The sequence below is a fragment of the Peromyscus eremicus genome, chromosome 22 (genome assembly GCF_949786415.1).
Source record: "Peromyscus eremicus chromosome 22, PerEre_H2_v1, whole genome shotgun sequence".
NCBI lineage: Eukaryota > Metazoa > Chordata > Mammalia > Rodentia > Cricetidae > Peromyscus > Peromyscus eremicus.
In genome coordinates, this window is record NC_081437.1 from 23,139,335 (window position 1) to 23,160,977 (window position 21,643).

General features: G+C 50.8%; 2 protein-coding genes and 2 non-coding genes across 11 annotated transcripts; 1 reads left to right on the plus strand and 3 right to left on the minus strand.

Moving 5' to 3' along the window:
• The first annotated feature begins 355 nt into the window (after positions 1–355).
• Positions 356–1,586, plus strand: Ost4 (oligosaccharyltransferase complex subunit 4, non-catalytic). The gene is made up of 3 exons (XM_059248637.1): positions 356–488; positions 590–727; positions 1,349–1,586. Exon 2 carries the CDS (start codon positions 591–593, stop codon positions 702–704), a length of 114 nt encoding a protein of 37 aa, XP_059104620.1. The 5' UTR covers positions 356–488; position 590; the 3' UTR covers positions 705–727; positions 1,349–1,586.
• On the minus strand, positions 1,450–19,819 carry Agbl5 (AGBL carboxypeptidase 5). 8 transcript variants are annotated; one of them, XM_059248632.1, is made up of 16 exons: positions 19,726–19,819; positions 18,036–18,293; positions 17,678–17,849; positions 17,216–17,379; positions 16,287–16,464; positions 15,510–15,688; positions 14,667–15,126; positions 14,072–14,241; positions 13,638–13,773; positions 12,909–13,111; positions 12,195–12,412; positions 4,801–4,956; positions 3,286–3,398; positions 2,957–3,003; positions 2,350–2,562; positions 1,450–1,987 (listed from the first exon to the last, which is right to left on the minus strand). In XM_059248632.1, exons 2-16 carry the CDS (start codon positions 18,245–18,247, stop codon positions 1,816–1,818), a joined length of 2,793 nt encoding a protein of 930 aa, XP_059104615.1. In that variant the 5' UTR covers positions 18,248–18,293; positions 19,726–19,819; the 3' UTR covers positions 1,450–1,815. The 8 variants fall into 8 exon arrangements, 7 of the variants coding, with proteins under 7 accessions (XP_059104615.1, XP_059104612.1, XP_059104614.1 ...); XM_059248629.1 differs by lacking the exon at positions 19,726–19,819 and adding an exon at positions 19,327–19,547; XM_059248631.1 differs by lacking the exon at positions 19,726–19,819 and adding an exon at positions 18,876–19,234.
• Positions 19,820–19,855: 36 nt separating this feature from the next.
• On the minus strand, positions 19,856–19,928 carry Trnaa-agc (transfer RNA alanine (anticodon AGC)). The gene has a single exon. It is a non-coding gene; the product is annotated as a tRNA-Ala (tRNA).
• Positions 19,929–20,256: 328 nt separating this feature from the next.
• On the minus strand, positions 20,257–20,345 carry Trnay-gua (transfer RNA tyrosine (anticodon GUA)). Its single transcript is given in 2 exon segments — positions 20,257–20,292; positions 20,309–20,345. It is a non-coding gene; the product is annotated as a tRNA-Tyr (tRNA).
• Between the last annotated feature and the right edge of the window lie 1,298 nt (positions 20,346–21,643).

A 21,643-nucleotide genomic window follows, 5' to 3' on the forward strand; every position in this document is an offset into this window, starting at 1 on the left:
GGGTCGGGCAGGGAAGCGAAGGGTGGCAGCATGCAGGAAAGTGAGTCGGAGCCTGCGGGTCAGGCCCGGCCTCCCGCCCGCAGCACCCTCGCCCTAGCCCACTCCTGGGCTCCGGGGAGGCTGCCACCACAACGTCGCTAGCAAACCGCGGCTCTCCCCGCACCAGCTGCCGCCAGCTGAGAAATCGCAGCCCCGCCCCGCCCCCTGCAGCTGGGCGGTCCCCAGGCTCCGCCCAAGACCCGCCCCCCGCGGCCGGGCGGCCCCTGAGGCTCCGCCCAAGACCCGCCCCCGCAGAAGGGCGGCCCCGAGGCTCCGCCCAAGACCCGCTCTGTGTGCGCGCGCGCGCGCCGCCCGGAGCAGACGAGTCGTCGGGGTAGAAAAGCCGGAAGTGCCCCGTTGGTCCCCGGGCGGCTCTACGAAGTTCCGGCTCAGGTCGCCTACCTCGAGCTTGTGCAGCGGTAGCATCGGAGCCAAGGCGAGCCGGTCAGGTGAGAGACCCCGGCGGAGGCTGGACCGTGGTGGCGAGGACCGGACCTGGTGAGGGCCCGGAGAGCGCGGCCCGAGGCTCAGTCCCTCCCCTTGTCCGCAGGATGATCACGGACGTGCAGCTTGCCATCTTCGCCAACATGCTGGGCGTGTCGCTTTTCTTGCTTGTGGTTCTCTATCACTACGTGGCAGTCAACAATCCCAAGAAGCAGGAATGAAAGTAGCGCTCTCTCCGCCCCAGGTAACGGTCCGGGCAGTGGCGCCCAGGCCCGGGAGAGCCGAGTAGTGAGGCCGCGCCAGGGCCTGCAGGCTTAGGGACGTCAAGTCAGGGAGTGCCGAGCCAAGCTTAGTCCAGAGCCGGGCCCCTGTGGTCGCACCCTGTCCAGTGCCTTGAAATACGGCTTCCTCCCCTAAACGGCTTCCTCCTACAGTGTAGGTGGGTTTCGGGCCCTCCCCAGGCTCTATTGTGAGGTTCCCATTAGCTAGAGGCCCAAGTTACACGGTCTGGTTACAGGGAGGCGTTGACACCAGTACAAACGTCCAAGTACGGGGGACCAGGCCCTTAATAGCCTCACTTTTCCAGAGGCTGCGGCGTTATTTAGGCAGGTTTGGGGGAAGGGCATGGTAGTGAAAGATGTAGACTTATTTCCATGTTCTGGAGCCAGTGACGTTGGTTTTTTATGGATGAACTACAAACACCAACCAGAGAGGAAAAAAGGGAGGGGGGACAGAGTCTGGAACCCAAGTGTGCTTAAAAATGTGAGGGGAGACGACGGGCTAGGCGGGGGTTGGCTCCTGAAGGACTCCCCCCCAGGCGAGCTGCAGCATTTTCCTTACTTCGGGTCTTTCCCCTTTTTTCTAGGGTTCCAGGACATAGTCTGAGGCAAGATGGAGGGTGTAAGGGGCCTGCACCCTTCACTTCATCTCTCCTACCCATCACAGCATACAAAGCAACTACACCCGGATTTTTCCAAACAACTTTTATTTCCTCAAAGTCTTCCTTAACCCTATGGAACAAGAAGCTGCCACTGAATAGGGCCCAGTATAGGGGCTGCTTTCTTTTCTACACCCTCCCCCCAATACAAAAATATAGATATGTATTTTTTGTGGTCCCAAAATCTTGTGCTGTGGAGGGAGGGAAGGGGTGGCAGGTCCCTGTTTTGTTCTGTCTCAAGGTGATGTTCTGCAAGGCCTCGGACAGTGTGGCCAGTATTCCAAGGAGCTATGGTTGTCACATGGTATCAGCAGCTGGAAGACGGGACTAACATAGCGTTTCACTGTGCTCCCTCACCTTAGGTCTACATCCTGGGCATGGAGGTAAAGGCATTGTCAGACCCTGGGGAAAATAGCGAGTGATGGAGATTTAGGGACCAAACAAACCTCACATTGGTTCAAGGGCCCCCTGCTGTAACAAATCCGGGTTGGGGAGTCAGAGAGAGTACAGGAAATAGGAGAAGAGGCAGGGGCAGAGCGGGGCCGTGGGGGGCCGGCCTGAGGCAGCCTGCAACAGAGAAGAGAGAGGAAATCAGGGTTGTGGAAACAGCCCCTTTTGTGGTCTGTTAGCCAAGGGCTGGGAGGTGAGAAGGGAAATGAGAAGGTGGGTAGGGACAGGCAGATTTATCACTGCACAGATGTCTGATACTAGAACTAGCTTGCTAGTGCCTAGGCCTTAAGAACCTAACTACAAGTTATCCTTTGAAGTGAAGACTGAGGCCATGGGAGAATAAAAATCAGGGACTAGATTATTAATGAAAGTGCATTTAGTCTTTGGATAAAAGAGAAAATGATCCTGAATGGTAGAAATGGGGGTGAAGGAATAGTAGAAATGAGGGGTAGAATGAAGGACTGGACTCCGGTGCTCACCCTGGTGTAGCAGAGCGGGGTCCCGGCTCCTGCTCACTGCTCTCTCTGGTTTGGGGGACAGGGGATGTGGGGCTTGAAGAGCCTCTCATCCCTCTGCGAGTCGGCGGTGAGCTCCGGCCCAGCCTGGGCCTAGCCTGTGTGGACAGGGGTAGTCTAAGAGGTTGGGCTCTTCCAGGAGGCTTTTCTGCTTCTAGAGCTTCCATGCAGAAGAATCTAGCACAGAAATCAACAGAGGTGCTAGGACCTTGAACTCCTGGGCACTGTGCCTAGCTGAGAGAATGAGGTGGTGGCAGCTATAGAACTCCCAGATTCAGTTTAGGACAACATGCCAGGTCCTACTTATCTCAGGGTGGCAAAAGGACCCAGCATTTTACCTCCATGGGTATCCCATGGCTAAGAGGTGGCTGAGGAGAGAAGCACTATGGAGAAAGATGGTAGAGAACTAGCAGACCTCCCTCAGCTTTCTGAGCCTCCGCCCCTGCCAGGGCAGCTGAAGCTTCATCAGTCAGCTGCCTCTACCCAACCATAGTCAAACTAGGAAGAAGAGCTTGTCTGAGTTGGAGGTGATGGTAGGGCTGTTACTAGGAGCAGTAACCAGATGTGTTACCTGGGGAATCCGGGACCCCTCCTGGCGGAAACTCTCCTCGGGCAGGTCTGGTCAGAAAGAGAGGAGAAGCTAAGGACAGGTAGGGAAAGCCAAAGCTAGCAGGCTGCGGTTGGGGTGCATCTGGCAGGGACAGTGGAGTCTGAAACAAGCAAGATACCTGGCTGATTGGGACTGGGTAGGTTAACACAGGTACCATGGCAGCTCTGCTAGACTGGTGACAGGAGGCTGTCGAACAGGACTGAACAGTTGCCCTCCCAGTGCTCAGGAGAATAGTGCCTTCCTGGGTTCTCCTAATGCCAAGGGCACGGAAAGACCCCCCCAAATTTTACCTGCAAACGAGTCCTAATGCAGGGGATCCGAGCACCAGCTCCTAGCAGACTTTTCCCAATCACCATGACAGCCTCTGGCTTGTCCCCTGAAGACGAGAATGAGCAGCTGCTCCCTAGAGAACAGAGGAAATTGATCATCAAGGTAGGACTAGAAGGGACGGGAACTTCACTCAGATCAGTTTCCTGACCTTGTTTTGTTTTCTTTATAGTGCTGGGAATTCAATCTAGGATTTCACGCTAAGCCTATGCTCAACTGCTGCGCCACACCAGCAGCCTTCACCCTCAGCATCAGTGACTAACTGGCAGTACAGTCACTTGTTGTTACAGTGATTTTTGTGCATAGTAGGATGTGTATCAACATCCCTACCTTCAACTATTGGTACTGTTTCCTCCTTAGGTCCTTGCCCATGGTAATAACCAGAACCTCTTTGGATGCTGTCATATGCTCCCTGGGTGGCAAAATTGCTTCTGAGGGGTTCTAGTCTGATCTAAGGAGTGAAGCTGCCACTTTGGGTTAAAATTCAACCCTCAAGTTTAATGACTCAATCTGTAAGCCTTAGAGCCCACTCCAGTCATCTGTTTTGGTATTTAGGAATGAAGTCCAGCTGGGCATAGTGGACTTTTTCATCCTAGCATTCCAGAAGTAGAACTGGAAGGCCAACTGGTCTATATAATGAGTTCCAGGACAGGCAGGGCTTCACAGACCTGTCTCCAAGGCAGAGTCAGGGAGTCCATTATGTACAACTGGACTGAAGACTAACTTGATTAAAAATTGTTAGGCTGGTACAGTATATGTTGGACTCAATCATAGAAAACAATCCTGCTGGGCATGGTGGTGCATGCCTTTAATTCCAGCACTCAGGAGGCAGAGTCAGGTAGGTCTCTATGGGTTTGGGGCCAGCCTGGTCTACGGAGAGTTCCAGGACAGCCAGAACTACAAAGAGAGACCCTGTCTCAAAAGAAAAAAAAGAACAATCCCATTTAGTTCCTTATACCACTGGATCTCTAACTTTAAAAGGAGTAGGTGCCTGTAAGTTTAGTTAGGGTATAGGATCCATTTATAATCAAAATAGGTGAAAAGCCTGTGTTTTTTCAAATGTTCCAATTTTATCCCCGCTCCTAGCTCTTGCAGTTAGGGAACTTGGGTAAGAAGCACTTTGCAGGTAGGAAAAGTCCTCAGATTCTTTTACTACAAGTGAGGACTAGATAGTATAGAGCAGTTCCTGCACAGAGTGAAAGTTCAGTAAATGTTAACTGTTAACTTTATTTTAGAAATTCATCTCATTGCATTCCAACCTCCTATACAAAGGCACATGTGGTAGGAATATGAGGTACCAGAATAACTTGCATCTGCTCTGAAGTGGCCTTGACATCAGGTCAAGAAGGAAGTCCAGGTGAGGTAGCAGTATGGCTGAAGGGGTTTCTTCTTGAAGCTTAGTTGGTAGCCTGTCTAAGCCCTGGGTGGTAGGGAAGGTAAGCTGGGCAACCTAGAGTTCAGGGGCTGTGGGTACAGACCTGATAAGTTGAGTGAATTGGGCAGTAGGCAGGAGCCCAGGTTTCGTGAGGAGGCTGGGCCAGAACTAGGAAGAGTTGGGGATGGGGCCAGGCTGCTTGTGGTAGGTCGGTGGTTGAGTGGCTGCTGCCGCCGTCTCCTGTCTGGGCACCGGGGCTCTGAGTGGAAAGGACACAAGCAGGTACAAGATGAAATAAGTGAAACACTTATGATAGCCTTCACTGACATGGTTTCCCTTTGGTCAGCCACTTAAGAACAGTGTTCCCAGCCTTCGTCTTCTTGTAAGTCCTGAAATCTCTAAGGCCCTTTCCTCACCAAGTGCATTGTGTCAGACATTTCTACCTGTTAAGTCCCTGACCGCGCCCCCCCCCCCCCCATTTACATTTGTTGAGTCAGACCCTAAAGGTCGGCGCTGCAGTGGAATCTTACTCAGGCCATCCCCAGTGTCTAGATGCAGATCTTTCCTTTGCCATTCTTTCTCCCTTGACTTCTGCATGTGGCTAAATTCTGAAGGTCTTTTTAAAGATGACACCTACTCTAAACCTTTACATTCAGAGTCCTGTGTTGTGTCTCCTGGCTACCTATCATTAGGATGCTGGCTTGATCACTCATCCCTCAACCGTTGTTGCTACTAGCTGTGGGGTTCCTTTGAAATTTCCCTTTCTCTTTTTAGGGAGTACCTTGGCTCTCTCCCATGTTCCATCTCAAATGTCAGCTCCCTGTGTTACCTTGGCCATTTACAGGCAGAATTAGTTCTCAGCCCTTTTTTCACACGGCTAGTAGTTGTTTATAGATCAGTCACCTCTTACAGTTTAAGGGCATACGTAACCTCTAGGGGTAGTACCCTGATGCATTCCTTTGGCTAGAACTTGACAGCTACAGGTTCTGAAGGGTGGGGTCCCAGAGACACAGATGGTGGGTGGATGGGAAAGGGGACTTCAAGTTCAGTAGCTTTTAGCAGGTGCCATGCGCTCTTGAATTATCGTAGAACCAAAGAAAACTGGTGTCAGTATTCCAGATGTCCTCTTTTTTTTTTTTTTTTTTTTTTTTTGGTTTTTCGAGACAGGGTTTCTCTGTGTAGTTTTGCGCCTTTCCTGAGACTCACTTGGTAGCCCAGGCTGGCCTCGAACTCACAGAGATCCGCCTGCCTCTGCCTCCCGAGTGCTGGGATTAAAGGCGTGCGCCACCACCGCCCGGCCCAGATGTCCTCTTAATACAAGCTCTAGGTGTGTGGTGTGGAAAGTGTCCAACTCTGCAAGTCAGCGACAGTGACTGACTTCAACTTGTCTACACTGAGTTGTAGCAGACAGTGCCATGCACATAACAGTACAAACCTGTAATCCCAGCATGCAGAAGGTTGTGGCAGTGTGATCACAAGTTCTAGGCCAGTGTGTGCTTCATAATGAGGCCCTGTTTGAAGGCATATTTCTGATCTATCTTAGAATGGAAGCCCTTCTGGCTAAGTGACACTACTGGATACCAATTAGAGTCTAAGGTGGATAGTGTAAGAGTACGAAACAGCCAGACCTTAGGGGGCTAGTGAGAGTGGAAATGCTGTTATGACGGCAGAAGTCACCTGAAACAGTCACCCTTGGTGACTTGTGATACTCAAGTGTACATATAGACCTGGTGGTTTTGATTTAAAATGTGGGCACTAGACCAGGTGGTGGTGGCGCACACCTTTAATCCTAGTACTCAGAAGGCGAGACAGGTGGATCTCGAGGCCAGCCTGGTCTACAGAGTGAGTTCCAGGACAGCCAGGGCTGTTACACAGAGAAATCCTGTCTGGGGGGAGGGGGATTTGGGTACTAAAATTGTCTCTTAGGGCTGATTGTGTACCTTTAAGGCAGATCTCTGAGTTTGAAGCCAGCCTGATCTACACAACTTTTAGACAAGCCAGGGTTATATAGTGAGACCCTGTCACAAAAATGAAAGCATGTTCCTCAGCACAGAAGGCAGAAATAATAGGGTGCAGATGATCAGAGATCATGTCTATATACAGGCAAGCTGAAATCATGTGATAGGGTGATCCTTCACCTTACCCTAAGGAAATAATGAAGAAGCAGGAAAGTTGGAGTATGGTAATGCACATCTATAATCCCAGCCTCTGGAGGTGGAGCCGGGAAGAAGGAATTCAAGGCCAGTTGTCTACAAAGTGAGTTTGAGCCCAATTTGGGCTATATGAGATTCTGACACATTAAAAAAAAAAAAAGATTAAAACCTTTGGGACATATGTAGGTTCTAGTAATAAATGGAGTGCTGAATGTCACTCCAGAAATAATGAAGCAAACCAGATAAAAGATAAAGCTCAGGAATCTGATCCCTAATGAGTTTCTGAAGAAAAGGCAAGGTCTGGTTGGTCTGGAAAATATAAGGTATTAAAGACAGTATTTCAATCAATTAAAGACTGCCGTAACACCTGTCCAGGCCTTCCTGTAATTTGTCAGTGAGAACACATGGCTGGCTCACTTTTTTTTGGTCGGGGGGAGGGATGTTTTGAGATAGGGTCTCTCTGTAACAGCCCTAGCTGTCCTCAAATTTACAGAGATCCCCCTGCCTCTGCCTCCCAAGTACTGGAATTAAAAGTGTGCACCACCACCACCTGGCTTTAGCTCACTTTTGTGTTTTGACTTTTGACTTAATCCAGGACTTATTCTATTCCTGTTGAGAGGATAAAAGGAGCCCCAATTCTGGATTTAGTTTGAAGTCCAGACAACAGCTTAGTGCTGAATACAGGGTAATGTGATTGGCACTGCTTCTGAAGGTGATATTTCATGGTAACAAGCTGGGACTGGCAGGATAGGACTGGAGCTTATCACAGATTACACGGTCTGGTAAATTGAGCCAGGCTGCCCTCACCTGCAAAGAGTTAGGATGCATGCATGTTCTAAACACTAGAATCGAAGGTGTCACAGTTGGAAATACTAGTCTCTTGCTTTATACCTAGACTCGACATCTCTCCATGCAGTGCCCAGATATTATTGAGTCCTTGGAATGCTCACGCAGCTGGTTCTTATAACCCTTTAAAAATTAGAAAGATTAGATAAGCATTTAATTTGATCCCAACTAAACTTTTCACTCAACATACAATAAATACTTGCTGAATACTGAAGTGTTAGGCATAGTGCTAGGTCCTGGTGTTGGGGGAAATTTCCTGATACTGGTTTGCAGTGGAAAAGGTAAAGGTGAGAGAGACAGCCAGTCCTACTGACTCACTCCAGAGGAGCTGCCGTGGAGAGCTGGACATTAGCTCCTCTACCAAACGGTGCCTGTCAGCTGAGCCAAGGCGTGACTAGACCAGGAAAGAGTTCCGGGAATGCCAGGTTCAGGCGACAGAGCTGGGAGACGGATGAGAGGTGCTGGTTATGGGGTGACAGTTAAAGGCTCGTCTTGATACTGCCTCATCTTTCACATCACTATGGGCTGAAGGGCCAAGACTAGAATCATGCAAGTGGGAAACCTAGGATGCAAAACTGAAGGGGGGCTAGTGCTTGATGATGGAACTTTGTGTCTGGGTGCCTCACCTGCTGCTGCGTCATGGTGAGGAGACCTGCCTTGTCACCCTGGCCCCTTGAGTTCACCTCTGCTTTGGCAGTGTCGTGCATGCCTCTGGCTTTGCGTCCACACTGTACTGTTCTCCAGTGACCTCTTCCCTACAGCCACAGCAGCTACAGATAGTGTTGCTGGTGTTTCTGAGACGGTAGACTGTCGTGTGCTACAGATCTGGGAAGGTAGCCAGAGCATGTTTTGCAGGCGGGCAGTCAGCTAGATTCTGGCCCTAAGGTCAGGTACTATTTGGCTTCCTGTGGTAAGAGCTTTCCTCTTTGTCTGAAGTTGGTGATTTACTGGCTTTCTACAGCACCATCTCCAGCTTGAGATGGAGCCTTTCAGACCAGTTCCCTGCCTGCCTTAAGCTGCTGGCTGAGCTGCCCAGATCTTTCCTGAGAAAACTCCCTGGAACTCCTAATTTCATATCTGTTCTAGTCAATAAAACCAATAAAATGTATAGTTAAATATGACATACACAGTAATTGAAATTTTTTATGGGGAGGGTGTGTAGAGCCTCAAACTCACTATATAGGCAAGGGATGACCATGTCTGTCTATATCTTCAAGTGCTAGGATTACCGGCATGTACCACCACACCTGACATAGAAATTTTACAAATAAATTCACAAGTCAAAACAACAAAATTATCAAACCACAGTCCAAATTTTGGGGTCATAAAGTATACCTCATTTATGGTTAATATTTCTGAGATCTGGGGGTCATATTTTTTTTTTCTAGCTTTGAAAACAGGCCAGCCAAGATGGCTGAGTGGACAGACACCAGGCCTGACAAGCTGAGTTCAGTTTCCAAGACCCACATGGAGAAAGGGAAGAACAATTCCCATCAGTTGTCCTCCACACGGGTCCCACGACATGCGCCCTGCCCACAGACATACGTACACTCACACACAAGAAATAAATATAAATAGCTTGCTGTGCTAGAAGCCAGAGAGCCAGAGGTGTGGAAGCAAATGTCACATGGTAGGACAGATCACCCTCGACAAAAAAGTTTTCTCAAGAGTTGACTGAAGATGCCATGTCCAGATGTTAGTCTGCATTGCAGCCCTATCTAAAATCAGAACCAGTCTCTCTTCCTTGGGCTCTTAAAGAACAGTGCCAGCAAATGCCTGCCAGAACACTTTTAAGGGCCTCACTTTTTAACTCCGTACAGTGTCTATTTTGATAGTAACTTTCATCTTGACCTCTTAATTCAAAGCCATAGTTTTCTGCTTTTACAAATATTTATTCAAGTCTTGGGGCATCTCTTCTCTACCCAGCTCTTTCTGTTCCAAGCTTGTTCACCCGAGGAACATGCCTTCTCACTTGACATTACTGGCACTTCTATGTGGTAACTTAGATCTCCAGTTCTCTACTTGCCTTTACTATAGTTCTGCCTACAAGGCATCTCCATAGATAACCTAAGAAATCTATGTCTAAAGTAGCTTTTCACTGTTTTTCCCCAAAGTGTCTTCATGTCACCATAACTTCCCTGTGGGACATAGCTTTGAAGCCTCCTAGCTCATCTGCCTTCTACCATTACTGAATGCTGCCGCTTCTGCTCTGATGCTTAGACGTCTCCCTGTTGCAGGCCTTGGTCCAGGCTCTAGTTGCTCATGTGTAAACAAATGACTGCACGCCTCCCCTCTCCCTGTCCAGACGCAGAGCCCAGTCTCTTTGTTCTCATTTTCCTTAGCATATAGTTGCTACCATATGCCTCATTTTAAAACATCCTTGTTTTCAAAACAGTTCTACTTCCCACGTTTCTTTACCAGATTCTGTGGGTGAAGGGTGTAGTCCTTTGTATGCCAGTTAAGTATACATGCTTTTGCTGTCCACCCAGGCTGTGTTTCTGATCATGGCTGTCATTTCTCACTTCTGGAATGTTTTTGTCAAAGCCACATACTATTTATTTTTCAAAGCTGTTTCTCAACCGAACATTCTTTGCTTAATTACTCATGACCTACCACAGTAGCTCCCCAAATGCCCTGGATGTTTATAATGTGCATGTCCTTTTTATGTGTATTTACTCTCTTCTTTCTGCTGTTAAGCTTCAAGTCAGTCAACCAAGAATTACTTAGTATTCAGGCTGCATATTCTCTATTAGTCAGTCCTCTGGGGAAGTAACAGAGAAAGAATACAAGGCTCTCACATCAAGGATTTCAGTGCAAAGTTCTGCATCAGGGAGTGGGGCTAGAGGATGTCACCAAAATACTGACTAAAAACTGCCTATGGCTGGGAATGATAGCCTGCCCATAATCCAACAGTTGGTAAGTTGAAGCAAGAGGATCCTAAACCAATCTAGGCTACAGAACTCAACTCTGCCTCAAAAAGACAAAAGAACTGCCTTGAATCCTCATGTAATGATATAGAGAAGGACCTTTGTGGTCAAGGACAAAAGATTTATAACGCTGATGAAGAAATGATGAGCTGTGATCTAGGAAAGGCTGACAAAAGAAAGAAACAAAAAACAACAGAAAAACTTCGAGATTTAACATGGGAGACTGGCTATACTGGAACCTGAAAGCCAAGCTGGAAAAACTACCACTTAAGGAGTACATCACTCTTTACCACTTTACCCCATGAGGAGAGTCTCATTAGGTAGCCCAGATTGGCCTTCACCTGTGATTCTCCTGCTTCAGCCTACCAAGCCAGGGTTATGGGTATGTGCCACCACACCCAGCTGGATGAGCTGTTCCTAAAGCAGTCTAAGTTTTCTCGTCAGAAAAATGGGAACATCATCTATCCCATAGGACCTGGTTAGATTAAGTGAAGCTATTTATGATATTGTCTCATTCATTATTAAATGCTATCTAGATATGAAGCATCATGATTACTAATTTAATATGTTAAAGCACAGTGCATATAAGTATTTATTCCCAAGTTAGACAGATTCTCAAAGGGGGTTAGAATATAAACAGAACCAGGTTTCATATCAGAAATAGGAACATCCTAGTTAGTTGAAGCTGGGCTTCCTCTGCAGCTTCTCTAAGTAGCAATCAGATTTGCAGACACTGACCAGGGCATATCAGGGCCAATACAAAAGCCAGGCTGCAAACGGACTAGTACAAAAATGCTCATAGTTCCAGCTTACGAGCCTCCATGTTTGACAAGATTTCTATAGCCCAGAAAACGCCCACAGTACTGATTTGTGGTGTGTAGTTCTAGAACTAATATGACAAAATTCTCTCCCCCAACACAACCCAGCTTCCCACCAGCTTTTGTTCCCCCATCCCCACCCGCTTCAAGCCCATGCATTGGTCATAAACTTCTGACCCAGAATCTCTTACCAGGTGAGACCTAAAACTTACTAATGCCTATTGTGCCGTGGTGCACATTGATGAACAGGGATATACGGCTGGTTTATATGTCTGGAATAGAAGCTGTTTCAGTTCTGCTTCTCCTTGGAAGAACTGGAATCTTGAATTACTATCTGAATAGCCGTGAAGCCAGGAAGTATCAGGCCACAGAGGCCGTGGACAGTGCTCATCATTCTACAGTGCTAGTTTGAATTTCCTCCTACTGCCAACAAGAAGACACTGCAACATTGTCCTCGATATGGAAGTTCCATGTCTGTGTTTGGCTCTGCTTTAGCTAGTGTTTTGTCCTTGGAAATGTCCCTGGCTCCTAGCATGTGCTGAAGCTACAATCCCCAGGACTTCTTCCTGTGGCCGGCCATACACAGTGCTGCTCTGAAGTCGTGCCGCAGGAAAACACTCGCAGGAGAGGCTGGAGGTTCTTCTGCTACAGACTAGTTTATTGAGTCACCCCTGGTGTGTCTTCAAGCTCTCTTCCCCCAGCAATGCCCCAAACAACCGAACACCTGCTGCAGGGTCTCCCAGACTGGCTTACCTCTGACAGGGCCCAGCACCCGATGGCTGACCTTCTGGGTGCTGGAGCCCAGGCCTGGCAGCCCTGCAGGCCGACTGCCATGAAAAGGAAAGCTGGGGGAGTTCTTCATCTGTGGAGAGGTTTGTTGGCTACCGCCACCACCGCCACCGCCACCTGTGCCAGTGCTGAAGCTTCGCGCTCGGCTCAAGGCGTTTTCAGAGCAGGAAACGGGCACTCCACTGCAAAGAAGCAGACACCAGTTAAGGCCTGGGAAGAAGGGTCCTAAGGCTTCCTTAGGATATGGCAATTAAAATTCACTTCCCGCGTCAAAGGGCATAGGAACCCATTCCCAGGAAGGAAGGAAGGAGGGAATGCATGCCCATGGATGGAGAATCTAACTTGGGACGAAGCCCCTAATCTTGGAAGGGTCATCCTAAGTAGCTTTATTTCATAAAGGATTTCTCCCTTATTTTGTTGGTGCTGGCTCTAGAACCCTTACCACAAAGACAGGGGTTTTGTGCACTGCTCTGGATCTAGGAATCCCTTGGACTGACTTTCAGCTCCCTCAGATGTAGCTCCAGGTGAAAGGGACGAGGCCCCCATTCTCAAAAACTGAAGTAATCTCACCAGTTTTCATTTACCCAGGACACACCATGTGGCACCCCGCTCCCCACCCACCCCTAGAGCTTGCCAACCATCCAGCACTCTGCGTGCTTGCTGTGCTGCTGGTCTTACTTGTTACTTTTGGGAGGAGTCCGAGAACCTCTCTTCTTGTTCACGCCCACATTCACAGTGCTGCTCAGACCTCTGCTGTTGCGCACATGCTTCAGCATCCAGGCCCGCAGGTTAGTGAGGCTGTTGTGTTCTGACAGCACAATCCGGGGCCATGGGTTACATTCGGCCATATCCAGGGCTGCGATGGCCATAGCTCTTCCCACCTGCGGGGAGTTCAGTGTGGTTCAGTCTTTGTCCTCTCATCTAGCTGCTGTTTGGGGGTGTGGTACACAGCACAACAGGAGAGAAGAGGCTAGATGTAACAGTGGGTACCCTGGAGTTTGTGCCCAGGTTCTTTTACTCAAGTCTGTCCACAGCTTGCTGCTCTGAGCAGGGGCTGGTGTGCTTTTGGTTGACACTATGAGTGAATTTCCCAGAAGAAAGACTTTGTATCTTTTACAATATGAAGTTCTATTTCTTTTATTTGCCTAGAAAAAGACACATTAAGACTATAATAATGGGTGCTTTTGAATGTAGGGGTGAATCAATCCATGAGGAAGATCAGCTGAGGCGAGGTGATTTACTTAGATGTGCCAGGGTTGGGATCAGAAATCATGCCTGTGTTCCTGCCTATCACCATGACAGTCACCTGAAGAAAATAAACAACCCTGCAGAGCACCTGAGATTTGGGCATCGACTCTTCCCAGGTTTTGGGGTTCCCACTTTCCCACTTAGTCTGTGGATTCCTACCTGCTCAAACAGTTCCACAGTGTATCTGGAGGGGAAGGCTGGCGGGGGAGGGGGGCTGGCACGTCCATTGTCGTGGCAGGCAGCAGGGATGCTGTTTACTGAGCGTCCAGTGTTGTAGTTGCATTCAAGTGTGTAGCTAAGACACAGAGACCTGTATCAGTGTCTTGCCTGAACAGGGCTCAGGACAGAATGGTGAGGGACAGTGTGGACGGCCTAGAAGGTAATCACTTGGAAACAAGACCAAGAGAAAGTGCTAATAATTCCCAACTAACAACTGACTGTGTGCCCAGGAAGTCCTCCAAAAATAAGACTCCCAGATTAATGCCAACCAAGACTCTCTTAAGACTTGGGTGGTTCCAGCCCTTACACACCCTGGAACAAGTGTTTTTTCTTTAAAGAAGTTATTTTCTCAACTGTGCCAGTTTCCTCCCAACCTGTGTATTATCCCTGAGGCTTTGTAGATGGCAACACGGCCGCTTCCCTCTTTGGACTGGCCATCTCTACGGTCTCGGGCATACATGTTCTTCTCTGAGAAATTACAGCCCTGGAAGTCAAAGTGGGCTGAATTCAAGGAGATGAGCTTTGGATATAGCATGTTTTCCACCTGTGTGGGGGAGGAAAAGGCAACTCAGAAGACAGCACAGGAAGAAGGGACAAGGGGCAGGAGAAGAAGGCAGCTAGTCATGTGACTATGTAGCATAAACCATTATAACCATTAGCAGTAATCAGTGTTTCTTGAAGTCTCACTGTTGAACACTATTTCTTTTAAGATTTCCCCTCCAAATTTTCCTTCTGCTCTGGTTCTCAAGCTCTACAGAAGACTGGGGGTGCTGGTAGCTTGCTCTTCCCTCAGGGGTCATGGATATGATGGCTAAGCTGTAAGGCCCTCATGCCATCTCTTTGAAGCTTGTGCAGAGGTAGCATGCACAGGCCATCCTGCTTCTCCAGAAGGCCACCTTCCCACCTTGCCTGTCCCCTAGCCCTCATCTCCTAGCCTGCAATGCTGCCACACAGTCCCTAGAGTCCTACCTGGGTGCTCTCATCACTAAAGCTGTTTCCATACATGAAGCAGCCCCTTTTGGAAGCATGTCCATGCAAGTCCACATAGTAAGCAACACCACTCTCTTTTGGGGGGATGGTGTCAGGGGCTGGCTCCTCCAGTTCAGGAGGCTGCTGTGGCATAATCCACACAGTATTATCAGTCTTCTCTTCTGCTGACTCTGTCTCAGTCCAGGTGTCAACGTTTTCCCCATCAGGTGACTGCCCATGGTGGGCTTCGTTGTGGAGGTTATTGGCTTTCTCGAGGTCAGAAAGAGGAGTCTCAAGAGGGAGATGGAGACTGGGCTGCTGGACACTGGGACTCTTGGAGTTGAGACGGGAGTGCACGTGATGGTAGAGAAGTACAGCTTTGGCGCCATAGATGGCTGGGTGCAGGACAGCGTCAGGCTTCAGGTACTGACGGTTCAGATTCACTCCACGTGAGTCTGTGCTGTAGGAAGACAGGACTGAACAGGGTCTAGGAGTCTGGGCCAGCAAGAGACACTAGAGTAGGGACAAGGAGACTGGAGACTTAAATTACTGGAAAGAAGGAGGACACGGCCTTTCCTTGACTTGTCCCCTACCACAGCAATCAAGGACAGTTGAGTTCCCTCTACCCAAGGAGTCTTCACCTGTCCCACTTTAGCCCCCACCCAGGAGTGTGCTTAGATGCAATCACACCCCTCATCTCACTGGAACATTAGAGGAACTTGTCCTTGTTCCGGTACAAGAGGACCAGACATACAGACAAGTCAGAAGGCTGGCTGACTTTCACAGAGAAGTGGATGGAAGAGAAACTGGGGAAAACCCAAAAAGACTGTTTAGGCTACTTACCGGTAGTGACCCCGAACCACACCATCAGGGTTTAACATGGGAATCAGCTTAAAGACAAAGAGTCGACGTAGGGTTTGCGCCCGGGGGTCATCAGGTCGAAGGATGAAGTCCAAAAAGCCATTGAAGACAAAGCTAGATGGAGTCTCTCCAGGGTGTACCCTGCTGCTTAAGAAGAATATCTGAGGTGGAGAAGAAAGCAGAGGGAAGGTCAGTGGTGCTCCAGTTCACTCGGACATGTGGGCAGAAAGAGCCATGAGACTTCTAGCTGGCTGGCTGCCAGAGGTACAGGAATGCAGTCCTCTGCCCTGGGCTACAAGCTAAGCTGGGTCCAGAATGTGTAGAGGTGACGGCTTTACATTCTCCTCAGTGGCTGGAGCTAGAATAAGGCCAGAGTACTGTGTTATTTTCTTTTCTTTTCTTTCTTTTTTTTTTTTTTGGTTTTTCGAGACAGGGTTTCTCTGTGTAGCTTTGCGCCTTTCCTGGAACTTGCTCTGTAGACCAGGCTGGCCTCGAACTCACAGAGATCCACCTGCCTCTGCCTCCCGAGTGCTGGGATTAAAGGCGTGCGCCACCACCGCCCGGCCTGTGTTATTTTCTTTATGTGTCTGTGGGCACCTGTGGAGGCTGCAAGCCGTTCTCTCCCCTGGAGCAGGAGTTACAGGCAACCACACACAGCGTGGTGCTGGAAACCAACCAAGGACCCTCTGGAAGAGTATCACGTGCTCTTCGACACTGGGCATCTCCTCCACCCAAGAGCTTTCTCTTCTCCCCACTCACCCTTTTGCCTGTGAAACGGAATGGTCGGGGAGTGCTAAGGTCAGGAAACAGCTGCTCTAGACGGGGCTCCCGATCTTCTCGAAGCCCATGGCAAGAAGTGACTGTTAGTAGATCTACCCGAAGTCCATCCAGAGAATGGCAGAGCAGCTCCCGGTGGTAATAAATGCTATCCAGAGGACTATGGGGATAAAATCATGAGTCGTAAGTCCCTAAAGTCTTAGCAAGAAGTGGGCAGCATCACCAGCTCAGGACTTGAGTTATCTGGTCCCTCCCCAGAACCTTTGGGGCCTCTTAGTCCTTTGAACTGGTGAGCCTAAGGATGTTTGTGGGCCTACACTGCCAGAGGCAGAATACAGGACTGAAGCTGTGTATGTGCGTGCGTGCATGTGTGCGTGTGTGCGTGTGTGTGTGTGTGTGTGTGTGTGTGTGTGTATGTGCGCGCGCGCGTGTGTGTGCATGACATGCCTGTGGAAGTCAGAGGACAACGTGCAGAAGTTGTTTCTCTCCTGGCCTGTCAGTTCTGGGGATGAATTCGTATCACCAGGCTGCAGCATGCACCTTCTCTACTCACTGAGGCATCTTGCGCCATTCCTCCACCCCTTTATTTCGGGTGAACTTTTCCTAGTTTGTGGGACGTCAGGGTAGATTTGTGCAGACAAAGAGCTGTCATCAGAGAGGTAGGTGAAGACGACATGCCGAGCAGCCACGGCACCGGCTAAATTCTACACAACTGGTGAGAACTGGGCATGTGGGGGATGCCGTGTAGGTGGTGGTACGGTTGCACAGGAACACCTTTCTCAAAACGGTGTGTTCTGCGCAGGGCAAAGACTGGTGACGTTCTGGCTAAGAACTCTTAGGACAGACGCCAGAAGCAGCAGAGGTACTGTAGGCGCTAAGACAGTGTGGCAGGGGTAAGGATGGGCTGGCACCTGTTAAGGGCAGAGTACGTCTCTGGAAAGCGCTGGTCCAGCTGGTTTAGCAAATCCTGGCAGTCACTGTAGGAGAATGGGTAGCAGAAGGCGAAGAAGGTGGTGGCCCCCCGGCCCTCCACAAAACGGTGCACAAAGGACAGCACGAACTGTGTCTCTGTCATCTGGGGAGTGGAGAGGAAGAGGGAGGGGACAGTCATCTAGATCAGGAGTGAGCTCCTCCTGTGGGGACACCAGGAACTGACCTCTCGCCTTCTCACCTTCACCAACTCCCCTCCCTGATACTTTCCACATGAGAAAGAGCCAGCTTCTCCAGGCTTGCTGAAGTAGAGGCTCATCTTGGACCCCAGCTAGGGGTGGAAGAGAGAAGATACTAAACCTCAGGGGCTCCACCTGCCTAGTGCTCTCTTTAGGAACGTTTCCTCTGCTAGCACTCAGGCTTTCCTCTAATGAAGAACTTACCTCAAAGGTGGGTCTGTCTCGAATGCGTTCCCAGCGTGGCCGGGAAGGCAAGGTGCGCACGAAGGGGGCCATGCCCTGAGAATACAGCTTGCTTTGCTTGTTCATGTTCATAATATTGATCTTGATAAGTTTGCCCGGAGTTCCTCCCCGGACACTGAAGTAGAACCATGATCTGAGAACCGAAAGAGTGGCCGGCTGTCAGATGTGGGGAAAGCTGGATCCAGTCAAAAGAGCCACGAGCCATTCAGTACGGAGGAAGGGAGGGGGGTTGTAGTGTGCCGTTATGTGCAAAGTCAAAGGACTGGCCCCACTCCGCACGGGCACCAGGACACCCCACCCACCCTCTCAGTCCTCATACCTGTTCCCGTTCTCAAATTCTGTTTCCGCACAGTCTGGCCGGGTCCACACGTTGAACTCGTAGTCAGGGGAAGCAATGCCACCAGTGGGGACCGAGGCCACCCCTCCTGCTCCTTCCCCATCACTAGGCACAGGCTCCACCTTTTCCACATGGGCTAGGTTCCCTGAATCAAAGCGAGAACTGAACAGCAATCCCCCACAGCGCAGCTCCATGGTGGGGCTGGGAAAGCATCCTCTTGCCCCACACTGGCCCTGAGAGCTGGGGGAAAAAATGAAAGGGTGTAGGGAGGAGGGGGGGAGAAAAATGCAACAATGTTCTTGAGTATCTCTAGGTAAGTAAGGATGCTTTTAGTACTCGACGAAGCAAAATACTCCTTTTCTTAGAAAACATGGACGTAGCCTTCCAGCAAGAGAGAAAGCAGAACTCTGTCCCTGGACACCAAAGGGTTAGGAGTGACCTAAAAGACCCCATTTTACTACATCGCAGCTGTTGCCAAATCCAATGCTCAACGGGAAACACTAGACTCTCATGCTTCTCAGAAACCTGAAGAGCAGAGCCGAGAGGTCAGATGGCTGCCACCGACTGTACGAGGGGCCATTTTAAAATTTCCTAGACTGGCTTTGTACTGTGCAGCCCGGAGCAGGAAGAACCACATTTCTAAGTGTGAATGGTGGCTTCCTTTCTTTACCCCTTTGTCTCCACGCGCACCGACTAGAATCATGCTGTTGTTTCTACGAGACCTCGAAGGGCTGTTTCTCTTGTTACCACCCCTTCCTAGACTATGCCTGTTAGGAAAACTACAAGAACGTGGCCTGTGCCTGGCCAAAGCCACTTGCTCACCTGCCCTGAACCTCAGTTCCAATTAGGGTCTGTTTCCATCCTCCCGCCCTGTAGACACTGGAGCCCGTGCAAAAGCTACCCTCGGAGACGTGGGTAACGGGTGTCCTAAGCACCCCTAGGAAGGCTGGGCCGGTAGAATCCCGCCGGGCAGCAGCACGCAGCTCCTCGATTCGCGAGGACCCTCGCCCTGACTGCCTTGTCCCGGGCAGGGGAGGGTTTGGAGGCGTGGGAGGGGTCGAGACAGATACACCGGAGGGCGGGAGGGCCGGTCCTAAGGGTCAGAGGTGAGGCCACGGGCTCGGAGGTGGTCCACCGGAGGCGGGGTCGGCCGGCCGCGGCAGGCCGGGGGGCGGGGTGGCATTCGACAGGGGCTCGGGCGGAGCGGGCTCCGAGAAGGGGGCGGGGCCGGCGGGGGGGGCGGCGGGGCCGCGGTCCACGCAGAGCCCCTCACCTCTCTCCGGGCCGCTGCTCCCGCTCCCTCTCCCGCTAGCGAGGCGGTACCTCGGGCCCCGGCACCCGGGCCCTCCACCCAGGGACCCACACAAAACCAGAGAGCCGCCGCGGTGCCGGGACCCCGCTCTGCCAGGAAACAAGAAGTCTCTCGCCTATTGGGCGCCGCTGCAGCTGGCTACCCGCCCAGTAAAGCGCGCTGCCATTGGTCGGCGCGCAGGGTTCCGTGCACGTTGGCAGGTACCTGCGAGGGGGCCGTTTGGGGGCTCCCCGCGGGCCAGCGCGGTGCGCCGCTCGGGCAGCGCCTCCCCTGCAGGCGGTTAACGGCCCGCCTCCCCGAGGCGGGAAAGACACGGCGCGGGGAGGGGCGGGAAACTCTGGGAGACAGGAAAGGACTCACCTGCGAATAAGACACCATGTGGAGCGGATCCTCGCTCACCATGCCCCTCGCTGCACTGTAGAGCAAAACGCGCGTAACAGTTCCTGCGCCGGTGTTAACCGGTTAACGGTGGGGGCGTGCAAAAGGGAAGTGGAGGATGCGGGCATCGATCCCGCTACCTCTCGCATGCTAAGCGAGCGCTCTACCATTTGAGCTAATCCCCCAGCTGTTACCGCTGCTCTTCCTATTGCCTTTAGAAGTTTCGACGAGAGGTCCGCGGGACTGGAAATTTCTAACAATTCAGAGTATAACCTCAGCAAGGTTTTGAAACGCAGCCGTGCAATAAAAAACAATTAGGACTTTCCTTGCAGTACACTATGTTTACACCCAATGCGCGAACCAGAAGCGAAACACTCTACCTATCTCACCTATGTGTCTCACCCAAGGTCAGCAGTCGTCAAGCAAATAAACCACCTCTTTCCAAATTATCGTCGTCGCCCTGCCCCCTCCCCAATAATCAAGATAGGAAAGAGCTAAAAATAGCGCACGAAGTCCTTCGAGCCGGAATCGAACCAGCGACCTAAGGATTGCCACAGCTCATCCACTACAGTCCTCCGCTCTACCAACTGAGCTATCGAAGGCTCCGCTGCTCCCGGGGGTTGCCATTTTCCCTCTAATGCTTACCGCGGATTTTGCTAACTTCTCGGCTATTAGCAAGCCAAGGGAGCCGGGGCGGCGGGAAAGGCGAAGGGAGCCGGCCCCGGGCTTGCCGGCTCGCACCCTGGGGCGGGAGCGCGCTGTGAGCCGGCTCCCGGCCCGAGCTCGGGCGGCCTTCCTCCCGCTGTGCAGACACTAGTTCCCGAGTTTGGAGACTGCGAATCGTGTTCGCTGCTTCAGCTCCAGTTTCCTTTGATTTTCGACATGGTGCAAATAAAAAGCATGCTCCCCTGACGGTGCGGAAGACACTCTCTCCGTCAGCTCGGGTGCCGGGGTCCATTCAACCAGGGCCCCCGCCAGAAGGAAACGCCGAGCCGCGGGAGGGGAGCGATCCCGGGACGCTGGGATGCGGCGGGGGACGCGGATTCCCGCTCCCCGGTGCCTGGAGCCGGCCGGGTGCAGTCCCCCGACCTGCCCGGTCCTGCAGTGCCCAGCGCTTGCTAAACAAGTTTACTTACTTGTTTTTTAAATGTTCCAGGTCTGGGAAGGGTTTCCGCCGCACCCAAGCCCCTGCCCTGGCACTTGGCAACCAAATGTCTTCTCCTGGGTCGATCGTGTCTACCCCCACCGCTGCCCCTTATCTGGCTCATGTATTTGTTGCTTTTCTTTACAGGCCAGGGCCACCATTGGCTCACTGAAAGCTACCAGATTGTTTTTTTTTTTTTAAAAAAAAAAAAAAAACAAAGGAACACTGTTAACCCCCGGGTCCTCGGTGCAGCCGGCTCTGTCTGGCGGAGTGGGTGTGTCCAGAGACCTGGCCTCCAGTTCCAGTTCCGAAACATCCAGCCCGGTGGAGTGAGAGTTTGAAATCTTGTCTGACTTCATTCTGCTGGGGGAAAACAATGCTGCCACCGTGCCTGAACCGCAGCTGTGGAGAGTTTTCAGGGCACACGTTTAGCATTTTTAAGTAATTCGTATTTCTCTTTCTCCTCCCCTACCTTCCCGGTCTGTCTATCCCTCCCGCCCCCTTCCCCCTGCCTTGTGATATTTAATTGTGACGCCTTTAAAATTTATTTGGGGATTACAAAACATACTTATCTATTTGTTTCTCAAACCTACAGCACAAAGTTTTCCCAAGGGGGTCTTCTACCTAAATACTAACCAGGCCCAACATTGCTTAGATCAGAGCAAGTCAGGGACATTTAGCGCAATCGCAATGCTGTACAAATGACACCTCTCTATTAGAGGGTTTTGTTTTTTTAAATATTCGGGCTCGAGCCTG

Coding starts and splice junctions, on each gene's coding strand:
- Ost4 (XM_059248637.1), top strand. CDS start 591: ATGATCACGGACGTGCAGCTTGCCATCTTCGCCAACATGCTGGGCGTG.
- Agbl5 (XM_059248632.1), bottom strand. CDS start 18,247: ATGGAGCTGCGCTGTGGGGGATTGCTGTTCAGTTCTCGCTTTGATTCA. Junction 16,465..17,215: donor ACGTACTCTGCCCTTAACAG/GTGCCAGCCCAT, acceptor TTATCCCCATAG/TCCTCTGGATAGCATTTATT. Junction 3,399..4,800: donor CAATTCACTCAACTTATCAG/GTCTGTACCCAC, acceptor TCTGTTCTCTAG/GGAGCAGCTGCTCATTCTCG.